General features: G+C 43.3%; 1 protein-coding gene across 1 annotated transcript in view; it reads left to right on the top strand.

Moving 5' to 3' along the window:
• The first annotated feature begins 6,259 nt into the window (after window positions 1-6,259).
• LOC109644735 (corticotropin-releasing factor receptor 1-like) overlaps window positions 6,260-23,638 on the top strand; it is a 39,466-nt gene continuing 22,087 nt past the window's right edge. The window contains exons 1-4 of the mRNA XM_069517760.1: window positions 6,260-7,020; window positions 11,316-11,403; window positions 13,438-13,497; window positions 13,873-13,998. Of these exons, the coding sequence (XP_069373861.1) occupies window positions 6,991-7,020; window positions 11,316-11,403; window positions 13,438-13,497; window positions 13,873-13,998 (304 nt within the window). The 5' untranslated portion in view covers window positions 6,260-6,990. The remainder of the gene's footprint in view (window positions 7,021-11,315; window positions 11,404-13,437; window positions 13,498-13,872; window positions 13,999-23,638) is intronic.

Raw genomic sequence — 23,638 nt, forward strand, 5'->3', positions numbered from 1 at the left:
TGCCAGGTTCTTGGGAACATGACCACTTGATAAATAAAGACCTGCCACTGCAACCGCTGACGAGACATAATCAATTCTCCATGAATCGGACCCGGAGCTGCTCGCTCTCTGCGGAGCAGCTGCAGGAAGGTTCCCGTCGCTTCTCTGCAGCGTTGCACACGCACACAGTCTGAAATCTGATGCTGCACAGGGAACGTGTGAAGCCTTTCTGCTTGTTAGCCACGCTAGCAGCTCTGTGAATGGCTGCCTGTCAGTCGCTCTACCTGAGCGGTGAACTATCACAGCCATCACACACACTCGGTATCTCCCAACCTTTCCTTCAGTGCAACGATGAGCCCGACAGTCTGGGATGTACCGGCTGCCAGGGGCGTTGTTATGGAGAAGGTACGAATTCACGATTGTCAGATGATTCATCTTATGTTCATGTTAACAAGTCACATAACTCAGCACATTTTAGTTTTGCCACAAAATATGGTGGAGAAATGCAGATAAATAGATATTCATGGTTCCCAGAGGCTGAATCACACTCTGACGATGGAATGCTGCATAGTTTAGTTCGGATTCCCAGACGTGGAATCCTCCTGACTTCAGTGATTCCTTGACTTTTTCGTAAATTGCTGTTAAACCTTCGTACAGATATCCAGACTTGTCCGAAGTATCAGATCGACTTTGGTGATGCTCTGACAATCCCACAGGTTTTCATGATCCCCTGATTTTTCTTCAAGCACCATCACAACTCAACAGCTTTCCAAAGGATTCTCATTAAATTGCCGTAGATTTCATACAGATATCCGAGGATCCCACTCTGAATTACTCAGAATATATAAAATACCACTGCATCGTATTTGTGTCCAAACCTCTGCAAATTTATCAACTAGAATTATAATGAAACGTCTAAAATCTTGTTTGGCTTCTCACCGTCGTTAACAACAAAGTGTTAATAACAAGAAGAGACATTTTATTCTCTCTTCTTCGTTCTGCGGTTTGAAAACAGGTGATGAAACAGGAAGCGACATGAAATGTGGTTGGACAGACAGGAGATGGATGAATGGACAGAACTATTGATCTGCACAGAGAGAAAGAGAGTCGACAGGTGATAGATGGAGGAAAAATGAAGCAGATGTGTTAGAAAAGGTTCAAGGAGACTGACCTGCTGCTTCTTGTCCATTTGTTGGTGTCTTCATTACTGTAATGGATGAATGTTGGACAGAAACGTGATGAATTAAAGGAGCAGTTACTTCAATTCCCCGTGAGCTGAGAACATCCATCTTTGTGTGACGGGACTTAGTTAACTGTGCTAGTACTGGTACTAGTTAACTGTGCTAGTACTGGTACTAGTTAACTGCATTTGATTGTGTATGAATGTATTTATACTTTTTTATTGTATTATTTCCTTTTTATTTTATTCGTTATGTTACTTTTTTGTATTTATTCATTTATTCATTTCAATCTTGAGATTAAATTTGTGTCTTTCTCTTTTTTTTCTTGAAATGATTTACCTCAATCAAATTTTACTTCCATGTTTTCTAAATCTTTTTATTTCATTTAAAATGTCTGATATTTGTTTTGTGCATTCTTTTTTAAATCACATCTATTAATATATAGTTTTTATTGTTTATGTATTTGTACTTTTGTGTTTATATGTTATGTATTGTTGTTGTATTTATATTCTTATGATTTAACTATATTAATAATATATAGGGTTGATGTTTTGGATTTAAATCTTACTGTTGAGTTTTATTTTTCCTGTGGTTTGTATCTAATGTGTATTTGTAATGTGTTGGTCATGGACGACACAAATGACGGTTACTCCTCCAGAGCGCAGATTGCAATTCCATCTGCGTTGTCATCATCTTACACAACCGTCACCTCTATCCCCATAAATGTGTAAAAATATGATGTCACTAAAATTTCACAAACCAAATTGTCTTTTTCGTCCGAATGTGATTGCGAGGGAGTAATCCCAGAGAGAGGAAATGAAATGTTGTGTCATCCTGAGCTGAGGAGCACTGCTCTTCTATCTGTGAAAACAATAACCCGGCCTCTCTCTCTCTCCGCACAGCACAAATGTCACAGCCTCTCTTCATTCGATGGGAACGCTACACATGTGTGGGACAAAGGTTAGCGGTGCTTGTAAGCACAGAGCCACCAGGTGACCTGATTAGCATGCACAGGGCTGTGTTGTGTTTGGACGCTGCTACTTCATCCAGCTCTGTCATAAAATCAATACGCCATCTTCCGAAGGCTTCGCCAATAACTCATATTGGCTTTGTCACAAACCTGGTTCAAGGTTCGACTCTTGAAATTATTTACAACGTGAAATATCTCTGTAGGTGTTGGAGCAGAGGAAACATGCACACGGCAGATGAGCAGCGCGTCGTCGTCCTCCGGTCCGTCTGCAGGACCGTGTTCCTCGCACACTGTTTTAGTTGTAGTTGTGTGTTTGTTGTTGTTGGGAGTTCTTCAAGTGTTGCTTTGGATGTGTCAGTAGAACACAGTGCACAGATGTGGTAGAAACTCAAAACAATAATCTGCACACAGCTGACAGACAGACACGCACACACACACACAGACACACTCTGCTTAAACATGAAGCCGAAGCCTTTTTCTAGGTCACCATTGCAGACTGACAAGTTTCTCTCATTGGAAAAAGTGTTTGAAGTTTTCTACAGTGATTGGATGAGTGAATTTATGATAATGCAACTTTCCCTGACTGACAACTGATGCATTTAAAGCCGAACCGACAAAGAAATCTCAACACGCTCACTTGTTCACGAGCTTTCAATCATAACAGGAGGCCTTCTTCAAACATTGCTGGCGAGTCACAGCTCAGTCGCCTCTTTCTGTACATTTTAAACACCTCAACAACTTTTGGATTCGAAGTGGAAGTTAAATGAAGTCGACCTCAGGAACCCCAGTCGACAAACAGTCTGAACTCAGTCAGCTTTCAGTCACATCTCACTTCAGCAGTTTGCTCAGATGAAAACAGAAACGTTTCTCATCGAGGTCGTTGAACTCGACTTTCACCTGATTAAGATTTCAGCTTCATCACCTGGTTCATCAGGAGGTTGAGTTTCCTGTGAATCTCATTTTTCTTTGTCAAATCGTTCCAACACAAAGTCTCTGTGTTTTCTCTGGGGCTTCAACTGCATTTCTTCATTAAAGGAGACGTTGTCTCCAGAGTTTGAGTTTGACATTTCAGTCTTCATTAGACACAGAAATGAATCTCTCTGCTATAGAGCCAGGAGCGTCTCAAAGGACTTCTGGGGCCTGAGGGGCAAAGTGGCCTGAGGGGCCCCTACATCCTGATACACGACGGACATTCAAGACTTTAACCAAACCTCTGACAGCTGCAGAGAGGCAGTGGAATGGAGGCTCCTCGGGGGGAAGTCTTCTGTATATAACTGATCATAGAATCTAATCTGTCGTTTCTGTGGATCAACATTTCTCAGCAGCATCAGCTGTTTCATTCATTCCTCACGATCATGTGGTTGAAAATCAGCTTCCAGCGGAGTTCTGGTGTCACGGACAAGATGTTTATTCACTCATGTTTGTTGGGGGAAGTTAGAGCTCGGAATAACAACAGTTTCATTCCATCCCACCAAACAGTCTGAGGTCATCACGGGTGAGGTCTGCAGTTTCACATTTTCATCACCAAATGCACTCGCGTGACGAGCGCGTTGATCTGGACCTTTACCGGAGCAAGTGCACGTTCATTACATAAATGAACTGCAACCCGACGCACAACAAACGCCTGCTTCGTCATCGTCCATGCATCTGCCGGACCCTTAGCAGATTGAAGATAAATTATGTTTCAGATTAGACAGGAAGAAGAAGGAGGAAGAGGAGGAGGAGGAGGAGAACAGTCGGCTTGATGGTAAACTCATTCAGCTGCAGGAAAAAGAGGATTAGAAAAATCGTCTTACACAACCTTCATAATAAATAAACCCAAGTGGCCCCTGTGAAAGTCCACATCAGGACCAAAACGAATGGTTCCACCAGAGCGTGCATGACACCTGTCAGGCTGATTAAAATGAGATGTTTCCGCACCTGAGCGCTAGTCTCTCAGACAGGTGGGTGGTTGGTGGGTACACGGTGTCCTACAAGGAGCCGGCTTATGCTAATAACAGTATCCAAACCCCATTACCCAGTTTGCTATGGTCTCCTCGTTGCCACAACTGACACTTCACGAGATGGCACACCCAGGGGAGGGCACTGTCACCTTGGATTAAAGCATCTTTTGAATAATGCCTCTTTGCACGTCACTCGGTCTAAAGAAAGCTTTAGCGCACTGTGCATAAAGCATTTTGTGCACTGAAAGCCTCAGTGGTGTATGGATATTAGCAGCTGGTCCACCCCCATCCTGCGTGTGAGCATAATATCAGATCTAATCATACAACTGCATGTTGTGCAAAAACATTTGCACCAAAATGAGGAGGGAAGTCTCTGATGCAGTAAAATCTGAACTGGGACAGAAACAGACTTTTATTCTCATCACTGTTAATTAATGATGTGAAAAACACATAGTTCTAGTATCTTGTTTTGTCCGATCGACAATAGAAGATATTCGCTTGTTTGAGATAAAAATGGAGAGAATCCGAGAAGCTGGAAGAATAAATGACATTTTTCTGTGATGAAAGACCCAAATTATTTGACCTCAGAAAGAGGAAATGTGAGTGAAGATGAAAATGAATAAAGCTGGAACGTAGAAGTGTTGTGTATTGGGGTAGCGATGATGTGAAGATGATGAAGAAATGTCCGCTGACACCGTCTTGATGGTATAAAAGGTTCAGGTTCAGCATCAATACAAGCAGTGCAGTCTGCTTGGAGAGAGGTCCGGGGCCAATGTGAATCTTTTCTCCCCAACAGCTTCAACTCCCTGTTTATAGAGGTGAGTTGTTTTCGTAAACCTAAAGAAAACACATCTGGCTTTCCTCCAGCCCTCCTCGTCTGCCTGGTAACAGGAAGGGAAAGACACCAGCTCCAATTTAGGGCGTCATTCAGAGCCATGATCTACTGCCCTGATGTAAACATTCAGTTTATCTCCGACAACCTAAACTTCCTCCAATTGTCTCAGAGCCTCCTAGAGATCAGCTTCCTTTAAAAAGAAGACAACACACTTCAGACACCACGAAAGCATCTTCCCTTCATCAGTATTCTGATTAAAAACAGAAACATAACGGTGCATCTTCTGCTCAGATCTTCAGAGTTCATCTTCAAGGTTGTTGTTTTACAATCTACAACTTTACGCCTCAAAATCTGGAGGCTCTCATTGACATCGGTTTCAGCTTCTGCAGGCGACTCTGAAAACACTGAATTATTTAAGACACAGTTAAGGTTTTGCTGGCGAAGATCGTGAAGCATTTATCAGGTCAAACGATCAATAATTGATTTTAACGTTTGGCCTGCTGGGGGCGGTAGAAACAAGAAACTTCAAGAAATGAGTCCGACATGAACTTTTTTCCTTTTAGCTCCGTTGTTGGTCCCCTCCCCCTCCTGAGTGAAATATCCGGCTCGTTAGCGACTTAACGCTGCTTCGTTCACCGGCTTCTCTCTGAATGTGCTGTTTGTGGATATGGTTCATATTTAGATTTATGTGGGTGATGATATGTGATGTACGTTTTTACTTATGGCTCTAAACAAAAAAGACGTACGTTTAAAGCACAGACACAAAAATAAAGATAGACGACATGATTAAAATTAAAGCCACACTATCACAATGGCCCCCTGGTGGTCGGCTGATATATACACACAGTCACTTATCGTCATTATATACAGTCGCTGATGGTCTTTAGTGACTGTATATAAAGAAGATTAATGTCTGTATATAAAGAAGATTAATGTCTGTATATAAAGATGATTAATGTCTGTATATAAAGATGATCAGTGTCTGTATATAAAGAAGATCAGTGTCTGTATATAAAGATGATTAATGTCTGTATATAAAGATGATCAGTGTCTGTATATAAAGAAGATCAGTGTCTGTATATAAAGATAATTAATGTCTGTATTAACACTATAAACAAGCTTCACTTTATCATCATGAATCTTTGAACGGTTCACGTGAATCTTTAATTAGAATCGTTATTGAGTCTGTATAATTGACTAACTGATCACTTGTCTCTAACCTGAGCTTCTCGTTCTGTGAGCAGCGTGTTTGTGGAGCTCTGCTCTGTGGATGTGACTCAAACTCGTCCCCCGGGGACTCTTCAGTATTGACTCAGTGGGACCATCTGTCCATCTCGTAGCTCGCAGCCAAATGTGCTCGGTGAGGAGCTGCTCCTCTCCTCCCTGGACGCGTGATGAGAGCTGCTCCTCTGCGCACGGATTCAGCCCTAACTCACTTCACCCTTCAACTTTGTGGTCGCAGTGACGTGTAGATTGCAGAGGGATTAGGGAGCAGCGGAGAGCCGTTGCATAATTAACTCCACGCGAGGGGATGCGCGGAGTTATTCCTCCTCAGTCGCTCAGGATCACTCCCCACAATAATACGCACAACGTGGGCGGCGCGTCGAGGAGCAGACGGATCCACAGCGGAGGCACCACGCACGGGCCAGACGCCGGATGAGGAGCTGGAGGAGCAGGACGGTGCAGGAGGAAGCTGCGGAGTTGCATGGAGAGAGGGAGCTTCTGTGCGCGTCTCTCCAAGGTGCGGTCTCCAGCTTAACGCACACTGACGACTTCATTAGACATCCAGGGGAAACGGAGAGGACCGGGGAGGACGCCTCATCCACCCGGGGGCCGAGTGGAACATCTCTGCCTCCGTGAGCTGATCGCGACGGAACATCACCTCTGATTTCATCCGGAGACAATCACGTGGAGACTTCGCTCCTAAAAAACACCTCATCTCTGGCTGATGCGACTTTTCCTCAGAGCAGAGACTCGGAGGATTGTCCCTGTGCAGAGTGGAGGACACAAAACACAACTCTTGGCACAAACACGTTCAGTTCACCCAGGAACAGTATGTGAGAAATAAAAAAAGGTCTGGAAATGCGTCGCAAATGCTTCTTTCTGCTCCAGGTAAGTTCTGCGCCTTTTTGCGCTTTGACCTCATCCCATTCTCTGTGTTTTAATTAAGACAGTTGAATAGAAGCGGATTGCAGCTGAGTATAATCTAGATGTGAAGGGATTTGACACCATCATCCCATCCAGATGTTGGGGTTTTGGGGGGGTGTTGTCTCCATCTCACAGTTATTTTAAAAGAAACCCTTTACATGCAAAGAGGTGCTTGGAGAATCCTCCTCCTGTGTTTGGAGCAGACTGGTTCTCACTGCAGCACATCAGCATCTCCGGGTATTTAGAACAATCTGCTGTGTATCAGTTGACAGAAAGGATGTGATGGTGTTTAGGTTCAAACACAGAGACATGAGTGGAGCCTGTGGGGTTAAGATGGCCTGAGAACAGCATCCCGAGCGACACAACTCATCCGCTGTCTGCTGATGCTGGACAAACCGCGACCTGGGAGGAACACACGCAGGGAAACAGTGTTTGTGCCGCAGCTCTCGCTTCCTCTGAAGAGAAGGAGAAAACACACTGATGCGTAAACTCACAGTTTCTGTTGTGAGCAGGACACAGAGCCCAGGAGGCAGCACTCGGGGCATGTGGTCTATTTTGTTTTGCTCATGCAGATGTTGCTCCAGATGCCTGAGGAGGATTACTTCATCCACCTCCCCCCTATTGTGTGGACAAATCTGTGCCACCAAGAATAGTAAAGAATCCTCTGAAACCTCTTTCTGAAACGACCCTGCTTCTATTCTTGTTGTGATTTAAGAGCCTGTCCCCCCGACTCACTGCAACTCACATGTCACATACCAGACAAAGTACTTACTGAGTACTTTGGCTTTATTACTTTGCCCAAATACAAGTATTTCTGTGCAGCAGTGGTGGAAGATGTGGTCGCATGAAGTTAAAGTGGCAACAACACACGTGCAGAAACACTAAAAACAGTACAAGTGTATTTGTTACTAAACTGCTGCAGCTGAAGTTAATTTGAGGGATCAATAACTCACCAATCGTAATTTACTGATTATCTTATAAAAAACACAATATTTAAGTATAATGTAAGTAACACAGAGAAGTAAAATGTAAGTACAAGTTAAAAATGTACAAACAGTACAAAGGTTATAGTTGATAAAGGTGCTGCTGACTTTAACTCATGTGATCCACAGTCATCGGACCTCAAACTGATTGATTTATTGATTATATTGTAAAAAACACAATATTTCCATTTTAAATGTAATGGAGTATAAGTAGCACTGGGTACAAATACTCATTACTTTAATACAAGTACAAAAGTACTGGATCACAGTTGCTTTAACGTAACAACGGATCAATAAGTAAAATATGCTCAAGTAAAGTAACGAACTTGAGTAAATGTACCTCGTTAATAATTCATACTGTTCTGTATCAACTTTCACTCAACTATTTTTCATCAGCTTTAATTAAAAGTTAGGTTTCACATTTTGCTGAATGTTTCTCGTACGTTTTCCACGTGATCACCCAGAAACATGATGGATTCATGAAAATACGGTTTTGGGACAAGTCATAACTCCTGACTCTGGTTCCACAAGTCGAGTGGAGCAGAATAAAGGGAAATTTAAAGCAGAAATAATATAAAACAGCAAAACTAAAGTTGATTTAATAGAAAAATAAAGCTTGGTTAATGCATCAAATATGATTTTAAAACAGAAGATGTAGGTTTGCTGCAGCTTCACCTCAACCAGCTACAACATTTAAAATGCTGCTCACATATCAATGCATCAATAACTTGGTCCCAAATACTTTTACTCAGGTAAAGTACCAGAGTATTACCTCCAGCACTGAAAACAATGCTCCCAGATGAAATACTTGCATGTTTTCCTGCTGTGGCCTCGGCTGTGTTAACGATGTGTAAGCGGCGGACAGCTGGGACAGTAGGTTACAGAACCATGAGACCTGCACAGCCGTCAAACGGCGGCCAACAGACGCAGCGAACCATCAGCAGCACTTCTTTGAAATCTGGGGCACTCTAACATTTCATCTGGTGCGACTACCTCACGCTGCTTTAACCATCGGTGTGAGTGTGCACACGACCCGGAGAGCTGAAGAAAATTCAGCCGACGTTGTGTCTGACACATGTGAAGTGTTTACTGTCTCAGGTGATGCATTATTGATGAGCTGAAGGATGTTTTATTTAAGAAGGAAATGAATCATTGGCTTTATTGATAATAGCAGCCGCCCCCTCGTGTCCACGGGGACCAGCGTACACTTAAGGACAGCTGCACTGAGACGTCACCTCGTTTACTGGGGGTCAATTAGGAAACAAGAAGTGAACTGGTGACATTTTACAGTCTTTTGTGCCTCTCAGGGAAACGGCACTGACAGATGCTGCGTGTGTGCCGGCAGCAGTTCACCGTTTCCAGACGAAACATGAAGCACAATGCAAACACTCACTGTACGTCCGCCAGCAGCACTGCCGTGTTGTGTTCGTGTGAGTCTGTGTGTGATCGTGTTAAACTGTGGTCCTGGTCGCACCGGCTGCAGCAGGAACTAACACTTAGGTTGTGAGTGCTTTGGCAGGTGTTCACATGCGGACAGATTTTTGTCACCGCAGTGGCGTCACATGATGCAGGTGTGATGATAAAGGCAGAGTGGAGAGATGGGTGTGGTCCGAGCGAGGGTCAAGAAGTAACTGGATGAGTAACTAGAGTGTCGGAATGAGGACGTTGACCCCTGACGTATTTCTCAGATCGTTGTTAGACAGTTTTCTTAAATTCAATCCAGATTCACCAAACTGCAAAAAGCTCCAGTAAACACGACCAGGATGGACCCGCCTCTCGCCCACTGTCAGCTGGGATTGGCTGCAAACCCCCATGTGACTTTCAAAGGAGCGGTATGGATAATGGATGTTATGTTATGTTATGTTCGACCTGCTCATGCATTTTAAACTACATCTTTCCAGGTTGTTACACAATCTTGCTGTTATGGAATTCCAGTCCCCAAGACGGAGGCCGAAGAATCAGTCACCGTTTCTCAAGCCACAGATAAAAGATCCGAGACGAGAATGTGTCTCAGTCGAGCTGAAACCTGCCACAAGGCCCGACTGTCTCCTCACGAACCTGCGTGTAAATTCACCAGATCCAGATTTTAATGTGGATCTGAATCTAATTACCCTGAAATCAGTTCCCTTAACACGACTGGTTGTTCCATCAAGATAAATTATTCTGTAAGAAATCACAATGTTAAAGACCCAGACCACGTCCTGCCAACAAGTTTCAAGAAAATCTTTTCAGAAGTTGTTCCGCTCACAGACAAGGGGTGAAAACAGAACCTCTAATGAATCCCATCCACTGGAAGCTTCCGCTCAAACCACACACGTCTTGTGATTTAACCAGCCGGTCAATTATTTGCAGAAATGACGACCGGGGGACATGGACCAAAATAAAAAATAATCAAAGTCCCGACTGGTTCTGTCCACAGTCCAAGGACATGTAGACTGGCGTTGGGTGCATTGTGGACTTTAAATTGCATGTGTGACTGTGAGTGTGACTGGTTGTTTGTCCCTGTGATGTCCAGGGTGAATGTCGCCTCTCGTCCAATGTCAGCCCAATGCTACGAGGATAGATAACGGACGGTCTCCTGAGTCCTCTTGGTTCAGATTTCAATCCTTCTTTGTTTGTTTTCGTCTGACCAAGTGTTTGGCTGAGACTCTGAACCCTGAACTCCGCTGTGCTGCCATTAATCCAAACCATAAATACAGGTTCTCATATTCCTGTTGTGGTGGAAACAAATAAAACACCGGTGTAAGCTGCTTATGTCACGAGATCCAGCAGATACAGTCAGATAACTTCCTGAGCGCTCTACTGTCGTTTTATAATTATGTGCATAATTCAATGTTTTCCCCTCTGCACAAATGCAAAGTAGGCAAACCCCCCCCCTACCCCCCCACTCACCCACCCCGACGCACAAACGGAAATACTGTAAATTTAACATTGCAACCTTCAGAGGAGGTAATAAGTCATGTCTTTGCCTTAATATTTCATTGAATGCCCATATCTGCTAACATGAAAGTGTGTTTCATGTGTTTCACAGGGAGGATGATTACGCTCAACAAAGTGCTCTGTATTCAGAGCGCTGCGTTGGGCGGGAGGTGTTGTAAATACATGCATCATCCGCTCAAAGGCAGGATGAGTCCTTCAGCTCGGTTCAGCACAACTTCATGTAACTGGGAATTACAGGGAGCACGTTGGAGAAAAGACTGAGTCGCCAGGACGGAGGGATGATGCCATCTGAATCACAGATTACGCCTGATCTCCGTGTCTCTCCTCTGTTTGCAGGTGTGTGCCGTCGTAAGCCTCCTGCCGTCAGCCTCCTCAGCAGATCTGACATGTGAAGCTCTACTTATGCTGTCAGGGAATTTCTCATGTAAGTCGACAACCACGGCCGCTCTCACGAGCTCTGAGGCCTGGCAGTTATTTCCCAGTCAACAGACCGATGTGAAGATTCAATGTGTTCCACTGTTGTGCTCCAGATTGAATTGATTTTCAGTCGAGATGGTAACCGCTAAACACAGAGACCTCGCCCTCAATCACAACTTTCCCCTTGTAGATATTGGCAAACTGTCTTATTATTCCATCTCTGTGCTGACCTCACAAACACGCACACAAACACACACACACACGATTTATCTGACAAACTCATTTTTACACAAACTCATATTTATGTTGAAATCATTAAAAACCGAGAAAAGCAGAAATTGCTGGGACAAGAGAAGCTGGAGCGACAGAGCGTTTGGTGTTTTGCTTGATTAAACCAATTAAAGCATGAACTGATTATCTAATGACATTGAATTGTAGTTAAATAGCTTCTGTTAATCACCTAATTTCACTTATAATTAGTTTCAGCTGAAGTTCTGTATTTAAAATTGACACTGAACAGACTGAATCTTTGACCTCTTCTCATCTGCTGTGGTGTCAAAGTCTTCCATCTGGTCTCAGACGATTCAAAAGTTTAAAACAACAATCTGCTCCAGTAACAACGATTCTACAAATCAAATGTTTTGTCGTCCAAAAGCTCAAAACGTTGTCTTGTCTTTGTCTTTAAATAAGATTTTTCCATGACTCAGGGACAGATGAAAAAAAAAAACCAGAATGGCCGAAGCTGAGATGATTTCATTAGTTATAATTTATAATTTATAATTTATATAGGCTGCAGGAAAGATGGATGTCACTTGTTTTAAATGTGTTTCTTATTGATGATATCTTCTATCACATACAGGTCATAGAGGATATGTCTTTTTACGGGCTTTGTAATTTAGCTTCTCCTCTTTCACGTTGACGCTGACTTCAGGGGAAATGAAAATAACATCAGCAGAAATAGAGCGGATCAGTTTGCTGACACATTCATCAAGGTTAGAGCACCTTCACCAGGAGACAGTCTGCTGTGAGGGAATCCTGAAGGAATCCTTCATTTCCTATAACACAACCCTCCCTGTGCACGTAGCACGTTCTCCACGTACAGACGGAGATAAGCCGTGTGTCATTGTCAGGTAGAGTTTCTACACCGGCTGAGGCTAATGTTTGCCTTTAAACATGTCATATAATCTATAATGTCGATCTCAGTGGACAGACCTGTTAATGTTAGCTCTCTGAACTAGCCTCCTGCTAACACCCGCCACTCAAACGCAATTCAAGGAATGCGACAGCCAATCAGAGTGAAGACCAGACACAGCAGTCGTGGGTTTCTCCTGGTGGAGATTGTGTGTGTTTTTGATGTGTGACACAAACCCTTGGGTTATAACTGGCAGCTGAAGAAATGATCACTGCTGCGGTTAAAGGAGGAATTAAATTAAATGAAATGGTTCATTCAGGGAGAGATGAATAAATATGAGTTAAAAGAAAACAAAGACAAAAGTCAAAGTCAGATTTGTGGTTTTTTCAACAACATCACACGTCGTCTGTTCTTGTTTCTGACAGATGAGATTCACACACTCTCTCAGGCTTGTCGGGAAGATGTAAATATCCGTGACCAGCGCTGTGGTTTCTCTTGTGAGGAGAAAACGAATCCCTGCTTATTTCTCTCTCTCTTTTTTTTTTTTCTTGGATTAAATCGTTTTCTCACCACAGAGAAGTGTGAACACACTGGTGTAAAAAAACACATTAGCATTAAGCGTCAACTTTTGCCCTGCGGAGCATCGTCATTTCCGGATCTCCTCATCTAAATCTTCTTGAGTTATTAAAGAAATAATAGCCTGACCCCTCAGGGCACGTCCACATCCATATTCACAGCTACCGTTCTGTTATTGCTCGGGGAAAGGTCTGTCACCAATGTTTACCGTTGCCCTTTAATGCTCAACCCTTTGTCGCTGATAAGCTGAATCTAATGAGATTTTCATTGCCTCTTCCAAACTGTGCAAACAGATATTCTGGTTATTGATGAAACTCTCTCTCTGGATTTCAGTACAGTCCCTGGCGGCCTCCTTGAACCAAACCCTGGGCAACGCCACCGATCAGTGGAGCGGTGAGTTGGACACATTTCTCGTCTCACGTGTGTGAAACTGATTCCCTGCGCTGTTACTACAAAGCAGGAGTTGTTGTGGAATCCCCCACACGGGGAACAAGTTAGATGTGAACTCAGATTATAACGCCAAACATCAAAGAGGAGAACAATGCTGGAAATAGACACTGGCGTCGAGCCACAGGAGACGACGTTCAGCGCAGCAAAGCAAAGTGCAGCAGTAATCATTAAATCTCATGTACACAAGCTGAGTTCTCAGCTCCGCAGTTTACTGCCAACATCATGGAGGCATTAGCAGAATTTCAGTGTGTCTATATGTAGTCCTGAGCCACGTCAGGAATGTATGTGTCTGACATCCCCCCCCTCTCCACGCTTCAGGCTCGGGACTCTACTGTGACACCTCCATCGATGGCATCGGCACCTGCTGGCCCAGGAGCAGCGCCGGCCAGATGGTGTCGCGACCCTGTCCGGAGATGTTCCACGGGGTCAAGTACAACACCACCAGTAAGTCCTGCATGTCGTCAGCACGCGCCAGAGAAAGCAAAAACAAAAGATTCAAAAACAAGATGTTTGCCTCTGCCCTACTCCTCCTCCCCCCCCCCCCCGGGTAAATCCTGTTTGTGTGAAAAAATGAGCAAACAAATGAGCCAGAGACAAAAGTATGTGAAAGATGTGGACACAAAAGGGGGACTGCTGCGGATTATATTGCACGAAATGCCAGAAGAAATGAACATGTCCTGAAGACAAGCGGTCCCCGCTGTGAAAACTGGTGTTTTAATCACGAAACGTAAAAGAAAAAATGGGATGAAACACAAAGGAAACATGTGAAAGCTGCGTAAGTCTGTTAACATGAAGGAAACCAAACACACCAGAGGGGACAAACGTCCTAACTGGTGTCAATAACCATCAGAAATACTGGATGAAACCTGATCCAGGTCACAGAATCAATGGTCCCACCTGTATTTACCTTCAGTGTCTCTCTGGATATTTATCAGATTCTGTTAGAAACTGCTTCAGGTTTCTGCTGCGGTGACGAACTGCTCTTGAACTCTGCTGCTCTACAGTTTCTACGAAGGTCAAACTCCTCAAGTGGAATCGAACAGCTACAGAAAAGTGACCTGCTCCATAAATCACATCCATTGCTCTCTTACGAAAAAACTCTTTGACCAAAAAGGTAAAATCTATATTTTACAGCAGTGTCTGATCCAGACGGATATATCTTTAGTGACGAATGGATTGTAATGACATTTCTTACAGACGTTCATCATCTCCTGAGGATTCATCCCACTGGGTTTAAAATATTCATATATATTCTTGTGATGCAAACATTCAAGATTAATTATCATATGTTCATTTAGTCCACTTCTCGTGTGAACGTCGTGTTTTGTGCGAATCTTCGCTCAAATCTGCAACAAAAACAAGCTAAAACACTTTAGCATCACAGACGCTATTTCTAACATTAGCTAATCGCCATAATCACACAACGGCCATTCTCCTCCGCTGACATGTTCAGGGTCGGAAGCTGAAATCCTGCTATCGACGGAACCAGGTCGTAACCTACTGTCACGATCCAGGTCGTGTATTAGTTCACAGTATAAATGTGGAAGTGGTTCAATGCTAACGTGAGCTGTCGTCCAACAGAAGCTAATAGTCGATCAAATATATGGATTTACCTTAAATCGTGGTCCCATGTTCCTCCAGATGAACCATCCAGCGTCTCTTCAGCTCTAGGTCTTTATAAAAATGCGCTGGTCGTATTCTTCAGAGTTTTTATCAGCGACCACTGTGCGTGACAACAGAGGAAAATGGCTGCCGTGTGAATAAGCTGGATAGCGACACGGTCCACGTTAGCATTAGCAGCTGTTTATTTATCGATCCGGACGAAGCGATGCGAGTTTAGCCTCAAACCTAATTTCTTTACTCACCAAGAGTTCCGTCTCTGGTGTTCGATAAAACATGTCGGGATGTCAAGGACTACACTACCCACAATCCTCAGCTGTAGTAGCGACGGCTATGATTGGTGGAGCTATCTGTTGCCATGGAAATATTCACCACAACCACGAAGTGTCATGTTGGCTTCACTCGGATCATTCAGCGTCGCGACACCAGGTTACGATGCTCCACACTTAATGAGACAAACGACAATAAATCGCACTTTATTCACAACAAGGTTGAATTCTAGAAGAAGCAGCCGGAAGTCGTTTGCAATGGTTTATGGGATGTGTAGTTTCCTCACTCTTAGATAATTATGGACACGGTCTTAAACCTCTGTCTTTTATTCTGTTTTCCAATATTTATTTGCTACGAATCAAATGTTTCATGGTCTCGATTGATCTGGCGGCTGCTCGGCCCGATTTAAAACTTCAATACGTCAACAGAGAAGATAAATGGAGAATCTGCTTCTGTTCTAAGACTCGACGCACTTTAAGGCACTTTCTCAGATTTTCAAGGTTTAAAAACCTAAAAACTGTTTCTCAAAAACACAAAGTTAAACAAAACTGAGCACAGGATTTTAAAGTTTTCCTTCACAATGTTCTTAGAATTGAACTTCTATAATTCATGAGATCCATGATTAATTCATGTTTTCATCCAGACAATGTATATACAATCGACTCCTCTAATTAATAACCTCTTATTTACACAATGACTGAGCAGGTAGGTCTAAACTTCAAACGTCCTCCTGGCAGTGGCTCCGATCTCTCAGAGATCTGCAGCGTGTGATCAGTATCTATCTGGGGCACTGCAGCACTCTGAAGGTAAAACCAACACCACCCAGGGATATACAGTAAACACAATTAAGTCAATTTACGAGATAAAAGCAAACGTGTTTCTCGGTGATTTAAAGACCAAAACACCCACAGGACCCCGAGGACTCGGTGGAGAGGGGGCGAGGCTGTAATTCAGCCAGTGATTTGACACTGCGAGGTTCATTTCACCTTCAGGATTAACATAATCTCTATTCAAGCGCAACCTAAAAGCTTTTAAAATAGACGAGTGCCCATCAGATGACATTGTCAGCAAAGGACGGAGGTAGAAAAATTGTTCAGGCTACGAGACGATGACATTTTTACTTCACGAGAATTCAACGCTGATTCCCTGTGAATGTTGGATTCCTCCGTGATATTGTTCCTGTGTTGTGAGTCATTCATGACAAATGAAGCGTGGCTGCTTTAACCTTTACGTGTATTATTAGCATGAATGAATTACTAGTCATTGTGAAATATTTGATATTTTCCCATCAGCGAGGTCAAAGGAAGCACATGAAGAAATTATGAAAACTCCTCAAGTGTTTGTTTCTTCTCATTTTTTAGCTTCCTGAATAATGTGCTTTTATATTTTAGAGAATTCTCCACTTTGATTCAAGGTTTCATGTTCATCACTTGGCGACGACAGTCAGGATGTTGTGTAACGTTGACGACACTTGATGAACACAAAAGTTGTCAGGATGAGTCTGATGAAGCAGCTGCACACGTTCAGGCCTTTTGTAATTTAACGTCCGTCAATCACTTCATCTCTAAATATCTCGACTGTCGGACTGATTGTTAAAGTTGTGTGTGTCATCACGTTCCCCTCGGGTTGAGTTCTAATAATCCATCGATCGTTTACAAGGTTGCTCTAGATGATTATAAGAACAAATACCCTGAACGCTCCACCGATCGATGGTTCGCTGCCGTGACTGATTGCTGTATTGTGCTGAGTTTGTTTAACTCTGTGAAAAGTCACAGGAAAAAGATGCAAATCATTCGTCCTTGTGTTTGTAGAGTTAGAGCTTGTGGAGTTCATGCTGCAGTTCAGACTTCATGACCCGGAGAGGGAACGTAGCAGTGAAGAGATGGAACCCACAACGATGTGCGCTTCATGAGGAACGCACAATGAGAATAGTTTGATTCACAAACAACGTTCTTCTTCCTTTGTTTCACGTGAATCGCTCGCCGGTTTGTTTGTCTCTGAATATTTGACGACCACATAGAGACACAAAACTACAAGAGGACTCAAAGTTACTATGAATATGTTATTAGTTAGTCATGGAATCGACAGACTGATCATTGAAGTGTCTGTAAACCAGCTCGTGGTTTCAGTCTGGAGTCTTTCTTACTTACACAAAGTATTTTCATGAGTCTGTGCTCAGCAGCCGGTTTGTCTGTTTGATTCCACCTGAGCTGCACATAGAGTTTTATAGTATTTCGTATTTAAAGTTCTCTCAGGTCTAACGACTCAGTTTAACCTCGAACACATGTCGGACGTCATTAGATTGACGGAGGACGCTCGTCCCTCGTTTACAGCTCAGTGATTGGAGGAAAAGTGGAGCTGAAGAAAACTGCAGCCATCACATTTCAAACTGCTCGACATTAAAATATTTTTTGTTGCCAAAGAACGTGTGAAATGCTCTTAACTGAGTTTCCATTTTATGATCTGGTGATATCGGTTCCTCTGGTTCTATGGTGCGCGTCTCGTTATTGATAAATATAATATGTTTATGTGGTGATTGTATTATTAATGAGTTTAATGTGTTATATTCTATTTAATTATTTGTTTTAATTATTAACTCATAACAAAAGAATACATGTTTAATTGAAATATTTGTATAATTGGAATGAGATAGATGATGCAACAGATGATGATTATTATTTTACCCCCACTCGTGATAATAAATATTAATACTTTTAATTTCAAAGTGCCTTTTGAGACACACATATATCAACACATGAATAATTAAAGTATTAGTAATGGAAATGGTAATGTTGGTGATATCCTGCTTGTCCCTCCCATAATTCACTTTAAACATTTATATGTTTTAATACATAAACAAGCACGTATTCAACACTCATACATTTTTAAAAAGTAGAGATTAGTAAAATGCCGAGACAAAGGTTCCTCCGTCTCATCCCGGTGAAGTGTGACGAGACGGAGGAGGCGGTCGTATGGATGTTTGTCGTATCAGGACAGAAATAAGTGTCTTTAGGTGAAGACAAGGGCAGAAGAAGAGTGGGCACTTAGGAGCCTGAGTGGAAGTAGCTGCTGTCCAGAGATCCAGAGGGAGATAACTGCAGGGTTCAGGTGCACGAGGACACAAGTCAACTTCTCAAACCGCAGAGAAGACGACGAATCCACGGGAAGATTGAACGGATCTTAAATCCCCGACTCGATGCAAATGATTGTTTCTGCAGCGGTTTCACAAAACACGGATTCTGCATCAAGAAATAATCTGGATATGATTTTAACCTGATGACGTTTATACCAGGTCTTTATCCACAGTCACTACGTCCTCGATCTCGGGTGATTCTGTACTTTCATGTTTGATCCGATCACAATCCCAAACTCACACGACACCAGGTATAAATAGCAGCAGGTGTGAACACGCCCCCTGCTGTGATCAGCAGTACTATGAAGCAACAGTTCTATGAATCAGGACTCAGGCCGGATTTCCAAAATTAGATCCAGGTCGAATCGTCCGTTGCTGAGCTACAGGATTTTATTCTCATGATGCCACTTGGTCCGTTTTTTAATTAAATCTCTTAAATCTCTGGTTTTATCAAACAGACACGAGGACGTTGCAGCCTGAAGTAAATGTTTTCAGGTATAAATCAGCGTCGCAGCAGTAGAAAGAGGAGAGGATCATCCCGAGCTCCTCGATATCGATGCTGCTCTCGCAGACGATTACAACATGTTGTCAAACATTCGCACGGAGGAAATGACGGACATCTGGGGGGCGTTGTCCAGACCGATCAGCTGCTGATTCATGACAGGTGCTCGTGGCACCGAGTTCCCCCCCCCCCTCCTCTGAGTCCCTGACTCAGCCTGGCGTAACCGTCCATGTTGTTGCACGTCTCGCCCCACCCGCAAACCCCTTCGCCATTTGTAGCCAAGCTTGACTTTCCCTTAATGGTCCCCAGAGGGAGGACGGCGGATTTTCATACGCGTGCCTGTGCACGTGGGTGGATGCCCATTTCTCTGAGTCTCCCGTTGTAAAGTCGGAGCAGGGTGGTAGTTTTATTTCTAGTAGGGCTGGCGGTCACTGGGGGGGGGGGGGGGGCCACAGCCGTCACCCTGCCTCACCCTCATGCTCCCTCACTGAGAATGCAACGCATCTTTTTGCTGAATGAGCTCGGAGGAGCCTGCGTTGAATATTAATTCCCGGACTCGTGCAAGCGTGTGAAAGGAGAAGATGTGAAGTGATGTGCTTCAGTCAGACTCCTGCGAAATACACATGGTAGTTTCTCTCATTAACAAACATTGATGCAGTGCGCTGCAGAAAATACAAAATCAAAGCCGCCTCATTACACCCACACTTCAGGGATTTATCACCATGGTTCGACTTGTTAGATTTGGAAAAATGACAAGTGAGGAAATTTGTTTCGGCTCCACGCAGGAGAAGAAAACGATTTCAATTTTAAAAGGAGACATGTTCTGCTCAGCTGCAGCTCCTCTTTCAGCCTCTGTCTCGCACACAACTCATTTCTACTGTCAATTAATGCTGTATAATAAGGAAAGATTGATCACCCCCAAATATAAACATACCAAACAGTTTTCACGTCGATAACCAGTTGTTTTCTTCCGAATCTTTTCCTCCACTGTTCCTACATTTGTGTTCCAGCAGGAGCAGGTCAGTGTTTTATGTTCACACAACAAGATTACCCTGTTTAAAAGTCTTATTGTGTTTGTTATTTGTATGAAAGTAGATTATTCTGGTCTCTGTAGACTCCGTTTGAAAACAGACTGCACAGTTGAACCCTGGAGGCGTCTCGTTCTGCAGCACCAAACACAAACCAGCCAGAAAACACAGCCAGCGTGAAAACTGGCATCCGCTCCCCTCAGCGCGCCGTCGACCTGTTTCCAGTTTGAATAAACTTAAAACGTTTCTTTCGGCTGGAGGAGCGTCGGCAGAGTTTTCCATGAGCAGCAGGGCGGCGTGTTTTCAGAGCTCAGGTATAAACTGCTCACCTGAAAACTGTCGATGCTTCACGGTGGAAAGTTTCACTAATGAAGCTGCTGTTTTGTTTTGCTGCAGTTACGTTTTCTTTTCCCAGAATCCAGCTGGTTTGAATACTCAGTTCTAGGTCATAGATAAGGAGGAATAGTAAAAGTACACTGTGTGCTGTTACTTAATATTATTTACGCTGAGAGAAATTAAATAATCTCCTGATAATCAGTTCATTAATTGATTGATTCGTTTCAATCCTCAAACTATCGGAAAATCTTCACTTCTGCTTGTTTTCTGTCTTTTCTGTCTTCAGCGACAATTTTCTCTTTGTTTGGTTTGTTCTTTGTCTCTTTGGCATCTGTCCTCTGTCTGTCCTCTGTCTGTTTTGTTCTTTCCCTGTTGTGTCTGTTGTGCATCTGTTGTGTGTAACAGATTCCAGGTGAACCACCTCTTCAGGTAAATTTCCTTTGAGCAGCGTCTCCAGACCGAGACTCTGAAACAACACGACTCCACACGAACTCGAACAGGAAACAACGTCCGGCTGTGAACGGATCTGAAGTTTTATCATAAAGGAAAAACAAAAAAACACGTCAAACCTTTTACACTGACTTCACATTAGATAACGAGTGAACGCATCATGTTACATCTCAGATATTTTTACACTTTCCTCCACGTTCGAGGGTTCGGTCTCGTTTAGTGTGAATAATATGTCATTTTCTTGCAGCTGATGCTGGAGTTAATTACAGTCGTGCTCCACAACAGAGGAGAAGGAGGAAGATGCTTTGTAGCTGCAGCCGTTGGTCCGACGCGTTGATGCGCTGAGCATGTGTGAATATGTGGGTCAGCACGTTTGCTTGTGCGTGTTGTGCAATTACAGCAACGTTTCTGCTCTGTTGTGCGTTTTTCACCCGCAGAGAGTTCCCACTGCACGCCGACGTTTGTTACTCAGCAGCGTTTTGGAAATAAAATGAAAAGCGGATAGCTGCAGGAGCTTGGACTGTTGCCATGTGTTCCAGCCACATGAACCCAGAGCTCGTGTTTCCGCGGGGAGGATTTACCACCTGGCTTTTGACACCCGTTCAGAAATAACAATGCCCGGCCACTAAGCAAAGATTAAAACTGAAATACGTGCTACGCGGCGTGGAATCAAATCCGCCCCTGAGCCTCCCGAGATCCTCCAGACACAAACCCTCCTGCCGTTAACGTAAACGCTGGCACATCAGCAGTTTGTCAGCGGCAGCCGCGTGAAGTCAGCAGATATTTCGGGGACCTTGAGCTCGTGACCCCTGCAAATGATGCTTTACGTTGCCGTCAGCGCTCGACTCCCTGCAACCTCTGTGCAGGAGGACGCAGCTGCTCCGTGACAACAACCTCATGTTCTGTATGAGCGTCCCAGAAGTTAGCATATAGACTGGGAGCAGGGGAAACATATATATATCTATATATATATAACTAGTCATTTGATATAGAAACAGGCTGAGACTTCGATACCACGTCGGGATCACAGCTGCACAAACTCTGGCGTCACCAACACAAGATGGTGTCGCCCGTATCCGGTGTGTTTGTAGCTTTTGTATAGTGACAGGAAGCGGAGACGCCACATCTTTATTCATCGTCTCTCGTCTGCAGGGTTTTGCAGCTCTGATCCAAGAACAACACAATAATTAACAAATGGGAATTAAATCCACCTCAGTTTGCTTCAGCTGTGAAACTCCTTTCATCACTTCTCATGCAAACTGACAGGAAACGACGGCGCATTAAAAGAAACTCAGAGAGGATTAACACCAGGCTTTGAAATGTGCTTATTAATTAAATACATGTCGTTCACACTTGGTTATAAAGTGTTGGGACATAATATCTGTTTTTATGTCTCCGTGGTCTGTGATGTTTGTTTTCTTCCGTCTGCTCCTTCTTTTAAAAAACTCTCCGTATAACTGAACTGAATTCTAATTATTTGTGACCGTGGAGCCTGAGGAGAGTTCAGGACAATCACGCAGCGTCATGTAAATTAGATTTAAATAAGTGCACAGAATTACAGAAGCCCTCGAGTCTGAAATCAGAAAATTAATTCTCCTCAGGATGATAAACATTTTAAATCCAACACAGACTCAAATCCAAATAAATACTTTTTAAAATCCGGAAGTCCGAGAGATTTGCGTGTGTGTGAACTTTGTCAATCTTAACTTTTGACTTCCGACATGATTCTCCGCAGACGTTAAAGCTCTCTAGGATATTGCGTCGGGGGTTTAGGGAATATCACGAGCTAGGTAATCTTGATTGGGGATGACAGTTCCCTTACACTGTCAACATGCTATTTTTATCCAGCTCATTGCACATCGTTGCCCTCAGGCAACCCACTCCTGTTTTATCTCTAACCCTCCCAAAAAAATCTCATTATTAAAGCACGTATTTAGGGTTATCTGCCTTCGTCTCAGGACGAGAGCACTAATGTGGATGCGTTTGATACGCGCTGCTTTATCCCCGTGGTGTGTTTCACATCTCAGGGAGCTTATCTCCGAACACACCGATTTGAAAATGTCCTTCTTGTGTAATAACGCTGATGGGGAAAGCAGGAATGTTTCCAAATGCCAGGACGCCAGGTGTCTGATCGTCTCCCCGTGACATTTTGAAACTCCGCACCGTGTGTTTGTTTGTGTGTGTGCACATGTACGTGCGTGTTTATGCTTTCGTTAATGACATTTTGACTTTAGCATGAAAGGAGAAGAGCGAGTAAAGAAAAACAAACACGCGGTTTGTAGAAAATATGGACCCGGATCTGGTTTTTACATTTTCCATGGGATCATTTATCGAAATAATCGAATGATTCACTTTTATTTAAAAAAAAGCTTGAGCAGAAAAGGTTGTTGTGGTGAAATTCAGCCTCGTGTTTCATTTTTACAGTTAAATATCAGAAGAGATTTATGTTTCTTCTTCCGTTAATCATCTCACGACCTTTCGGTTTTATCCGGTGACCCTTTAGAGGGCCCCGACCCTCATGTAGGGAACCACTGGACTTGACCGTAGATGAAGAAGTGAACTGAAAAACGCTGCCTTCACACTGACAGATCATTTTTATCGACCTATTAGTGTCGTATCTTATAACAAAGCTTCAGTCTCAGGGGAAAAAATAGATGTAGTGAAAATCCTTCATGCAGAACATCCATTTGCAATTTCTATGTTGTTGTTTGTGCTTTTACTTCTGGATCCAGATCGTATTTTTTC

Source organism: Paralichthys olivaceus, chromosome 21, assembly GCF_024713975.1.
Source record: "Paralichthys olivaceus isolate ysfri-2021 chromosome 21, ASM2471397v2, whole genome shotgun sequence".
Classification (NCBI taxonomy): Eukaryota; Metazoa; Chordata; class Actinopteri; order Pleuronectiformes; family Paralichthyidae; genus Paralichthys; species Paralichthys olivaceus.